Source organism: Agrilus planipennis, unplaced genomic scaffold, assembly GCF_000699045.2.
Source record: "Agrilus planipennis isolate EAB-ADULT unplaced genomic scaffold, Apla_2.0 scaffold20, whole genome shotgun sequence".
Taxonomy (NCBI): domain Eukaryota; kingdom Metazoa; phylum Arthropoda; class Insecta; order Coleoptera; family Buprestidae; genus Agrilus; species Agrilus planipennis.
Window position 1 is genome coordinate 2,141,459 of NW_020439516.1, and position 5,387 is coordinate 2,146,845.

Consider the following 5,387-nt stretch of genomic DNA (forward strand, 5'->3'; position numbering starts at 1 on the left):
ATCAGTTTTTTGCCAGCAAAGACCAAAAATTTTATGAGCGTGGAATTATGCTACTACCAGAAAGATGGCAAAAGGTGTTGGACCAGAACGGTCAATATATAATTTAATAAAGTATTTGTTTATTATACGAAAACTGTCTTTCATTTCCACAAAGAAAAAACGAAATGACTTTCCGAACAACCCTATATTTATATCACCACCAAATTTGGAAGATTCTTTTAAATGTGAAACATTCAATCAAACTATAACACTTTTAATAAACTGTTTTAAAGCTTACCTATCGTATTCCAGGCCGAGGCAAAGATACCCTGTAATTGTTGGTTCTTCTAAATCAGTTAATTTAACGGAAGTGTCTGAGCTAACACTTTCAAAAGAAGTAGCCCTTTGAAGTGCAGCTGCTATGCACTGGTCCATTTCATCGGATGGCGTGATAGCAGCGGCTGCGGCATTAGCCGTGTTATTAGGGGTGAACTGAGGCGTTTTCATTGCAGTGGAATTGGGAGTGAGGGGTGTGGGCGGTGGTGTAAGGCAAATGGGAAATGATGATTTTGATGCTAGCTCGGCTACACTAATAGAGGATTTTGGTCGTGGGATCGCTATGGCCAGTGTCGATTCTGTCCTCTCCCTGTAAGAAATATTAAAAGTAATTGTAAGTACATCATCATCATAAGGTCGTCAGTCCTAAGACTGGTTGGACACGCACCTACCCTTGTTCCTATCTTGGGCTAATCTTCGCATTTTCCTAATAAAAATAGAATAACCCAAATCCTTAACTATTTACGAACAGTAATCTAATCTAGGTCTACCTCTACCCCTCCTAACTCCTGTTTCTGCTTCAAATATGTCTCTGACTAGACCTTCATGCCTGAGAACGTGTCCTACTAACCTATCTCGCCTATTATTGACTTCCATAGGGTCCTCTGTTGTATTCTTTCTAATACCTTTCCATTTCTGATCTTCTCTAATATCCACGGTATCCTCATCATTCGCCTGTAACATCACATTTCGAACGTTTCTAACCTTTCTTTTTTCGCCGCGCCCACTGTCCATGTTTCGCACCCATTCGTAAAGGGAATTCGAAAAAATTGTCAAGGGTGTGTATCTAGAGCACGGCTCTAGAAACGTTGACGCTAATCACGGTAGAAAAGAAACGGTTAGAAGCGTTCAAAATGTGGTATTACAGGCGAATGAAGAGGATACCGTGGATAGAGAGGGTTAATGAGGAGATATTAGAAAAATTAAGACGACAGAAGACGCTATAAAAGTCAGTAAGAATTGGGCAAGATAGGTTGGTAGGACCAGAAAATTAAATTTAAAAAATAGGCGAGATAGGTTGGTAGGACACCTTATCAGGCATGAAGGGTAGTTGGATACGTATTAGAAGCAGAAGCAGGAATTAAAGGATGGAGATGTAGATCTAGATTAAATTGCAGTTCACAAATACATAGTTCAGGATGTGGGGTGTCATACTTTTAAAGAAATGCGAAGATTAGTTCAGGATAGGAAAGAATGGAGAAGCGTGTCCAACCGGCCTCAGGACTGACGACCATATATATGATGATCACAATAAAACTCGATAATAACATTTCAGACGCTTCTATAATAAGATTAAAATTCAAAAAAACACGTACATATAACATATAATTCAGAAACGACATCTTTGTGATTTCTTTTGGAAATTTGTAAGTAAATTATGTTGTAATGCGATGCACTTAAAATACGACCTTCTGTATCGCTTTTACTTTTTATTTTTAAAGGTTAATAGCACTTGACAAAATATTTATAGAAACGAAAAAAATCACAATCTGCCCGACAGCACACCTTTTAGTGTATTTACATTTTCAGTCTTGTTCTATTTGTTAGATTTTCCAAATAATGTTAATGCTTTCGTACTTTAGATAAAAATTTTAATGAGTTTTGGAGGAAAAGTGTGACGCTTGTTCGGGAATGTTTTTAATAAACTGCGTCATTAAAATTCATGCTTTTGAATACAATTGAAACCTAGAAGCAGAGATTTTTTAGTACTTACGTTTAACCACAATAAGTTTTGGAAAGCTCTATTCAGAATATTTTCTGTTTTTAAATGACAGACACTTTTGGATTTGAATATTTCCTAAGCAAATTATTGATTTAATGCTAATTCCTATTTATTACATTCACAAAAAATAATTGTTTCTGTAAAATTTCTGGCAGTAAATGAGAAATATCTTAAATTAGTTTTAATTAGCAGTTCCACGAAATTAATTTGAAGTTTTATAAGTCCTATAAATGAAGGTACTTTATTACATTGACGAAGAAGTTCACCACATTTTTTGTACTTAATAAGTTTTGTAAGTACTTATTAATTAGAAAGGTATAATTTTGTTGAAACTCTCAAGAAATGTGAATTTCTACCCCAATGTAATAAAGTACCAATATTAACAATTCAGCAGCATATTATTGAATTTCCATTACATACAGTAAAAAGCTTTCAAGTTCTTTTGTTTATTTTTGCTTTCAGAAACGACATCTTTGTAGTATACAGCAAATAGTAATAAAATATAATTGTTTTTTGAAGAAACGTATTCGTACACCTTTTATGACGACAGATATATTCTTGACGCCGGTGTTAAGTCAAGCATCGAAGTAACTCTTAATAGTTCCCATATACCTTTGAAATAAATTGGAATAGCTTTCATTTTCTAGATCATCTACTGTTTCGTCAACAATAGATTGTTAAAGGGTGTTCAAAAATACATATACGAGGTCTGTTCTGAAAGTATCGCGAATTTTGATACTGACAAGTTCGGCCATGTTGAATGTTCACTTAATTTTTGACAGCTCCTTTGCTTGCACGTATTTTGGCTCGTCTTCAATTTTTGCCTATCCAAAACAATGGATCAAAGAATCTGTATAAAAATTTTTGATAAAAAAATAAATTAAGTGTGCGGACGCATTCCGAATGTTGACTGTGGCATATGATGAAGCTACCTTGGACCGAAGCAACGTTTATCGGTGGTACAAAATGTTCTCAGAGGGCCGAGGAGAGCGTGACGGACGTCCAAGTACGTCAACATCAGACGAAAACATTGATAAAATTTTCTCCAGAGGTCATACCTGGTGATGAATCATGGGTATATGGTTATGAAGTGGAAACAAAAGCTCAATCATCCCAATGGAAGCAGCCGCACGAGACCGAAAAAAACGCGCCAAGTTAGGTCGAATATGAAGGATTTGCTTACAGTTTTCTTCGATTTCAGGGGCGTGGTGCATCATGAGTTCTTGCCACAGGGTACAACGGTCAATAAGGAATATTTCTTACAAGTTATGCGCAATTTGCGGGAAGCAATCTTCCATAAACGCCCGGATTTGTGGAAGAACAAAAAATGGCTTTTTCACCATGATAACGCCCTTGCTCACTCGTTGTTGCTTGTGCGGGAATTTTTGGCCAAAAATAACACATTAATAATGCCGCAACCAACGGGATCCCTCAGGTCTGTTCCCCTGTGATTTTATCTTGTTCCCGAATCTGAAGAGGCCCATGAAAGGACAACGCTTACGCGATACGATTGAGGAGATAAAGGTTGCATCGTTTGTTTATTAGGCTACAGATAGAGATACGGGATGTTCTAGTTTTGGGGAAATGCTGGCGAAGGGAAGGATTGAAGATGTTTGATGACTTTATGATGATGAATAATAATAAAGTGTGTATTTTTTCATATTATACTTAAGGGTAGCTGATTTTCGGTATCTGGGAAGTCAGACAATTCAGGATAGAAGAAACATCATCATCATCATCATCATCATCATCATAAGGTCATCAGTCTGGTTGGACACTTACCTCCACTCTTTCCTATCCTGAGCTAAACTTCGCATTTCACTAAAACTAGAACAGCCCACATTCTTAACTATTTGCGAAGAGTAATCTAATCTAGGTCTACCTCTACCCCTTCTAACTCCTGTTTCTGCCTCTAACATGTCTCTGACTAGACCTTCATGCCTGAGAAGGTGTCCTACCAACNAAAATACAAAATGCTTTTCTCAAAAAAGTGTTTAAATGCAAGACAAAAATAAGTATTTTTTATTTTGTATTTGCATATTAAATGCAAGTATTTCAAATAAATCACTGGTTCTAGGGCCAATACTATTTTATGGGTTTCTTTTGATGATTGAATTTTGAAAGAAAATCACAAGAAAAATTTGTACCTGACCAGTGTCTGTAAGAGTGACCCAGGTGGTGACAGGTTGTCGTAAACTTGCGTCGTTTAGTTTGAATTCACCTTCGCCTATTAGTGTATGCGACAGGTTGCTCGTGGAATACACTTGGAAACATAAGGACTTTTGGCATTGCTCCCTGGGGTGCAGTTCGAAGAGAAACCTCTCCTTATAGCTTGGATTACGGGAGTCTTTGTAGATTTTCGTTTGTGCGTTTGATATTTTATCCGGCAATAGGAACACCCTAACGTAAGTGTCCAAAAGGATGTCTTCTTTGTTTGAACCTAGCAACTCTTTTGCTTCCAGAATACTTACGAAAAGAAAGGAGTTTTCACTAAGAAAAGAAAACAAAAACGTTTAATTTAAAGTTTAAAGTCAGGATGAAGGAAACGGTAGAGGTGTAGAGATGGCGTCTCATGTGCTCGCGTTCAGTTAATATAGAAATTTGATAAGGATAAGTTGGTAGGACACTCTCCAAGACACTAAGAAGGTTAGTTGGGGGCATTTTAAAAATAGAAGTGCGGGGAAAGTGAGCCAGAGGAAGACCTAGAATAGACTTCTGTTCTAATTTGGGAAAATTCTCAAGATAGGAAGGATTGGAGGTGTCTGACGACTTTATGATGACGGAGATGATGATGATAATAACAATGAAGTGTGTATTTTTACATATTATACTTAGTCACATTTACGAAACGGGGAAAGTCCCAGAGGATTATAAACGGAACGTAGTAGTAACATTACCTAAGAAGAGGGGCGCGGATAGGTGCGAGAAATTTCGAACAATTAGCTTAACTTCCCATGCGTCAAAAATCTTAACTAGAATTGTACAGAGGAGGATGGAAAAAAGGGCGGAAGAACTATTAGGGGAAGATCATTCTAGCTTTATGGGTAGCAATAGAGAAAACGATAGAAAAAGGAAACAATGCGTACATAGGATTTGTAGATTTAGAGAAAGCTTTTGACAATGTTAAATGGGAGAAGATGTTAAATATACTTAAAAATGTAGGGATGAATTACAAAGATAGAAGAGTGATACTTAGTTTGTATAAAGAGCAACAGGCAGTTATAGAGCTGGGGATGCAACGTAGAGAAGTAAATATTAGGAAGGGAGTCAGACATGGATGCACACTGTCACCGCTACTTTTTAATCTATACATCGAAGACGCCATCAACATCATTAAAGACAGTACAAC

General features: G+C 36.9%; 1 protein-coding gene across 1 annotated transcript in view; it reads right to left on the minus strand.

The window, feature by feature from the left end:
• Positions 1 to 5,387, minus strand: part of LOC108735042 (synaptotagmin-12) — a 34,291-nt gene that overhangs the window by 9,112 nt on the left and 19,792 nt on the right. The window contains exon 4 of the mRNA XM_018466831.1: positions 4,186 to 4,528. Within this exon, the coding sequence (XP_018322333.1) occupies positions 4,186 to 4,528 (343 nt within the window). The remainder of the gene's footprint in view (positions 1 to 4,185; positions 4,529 to 5,387) is intronic.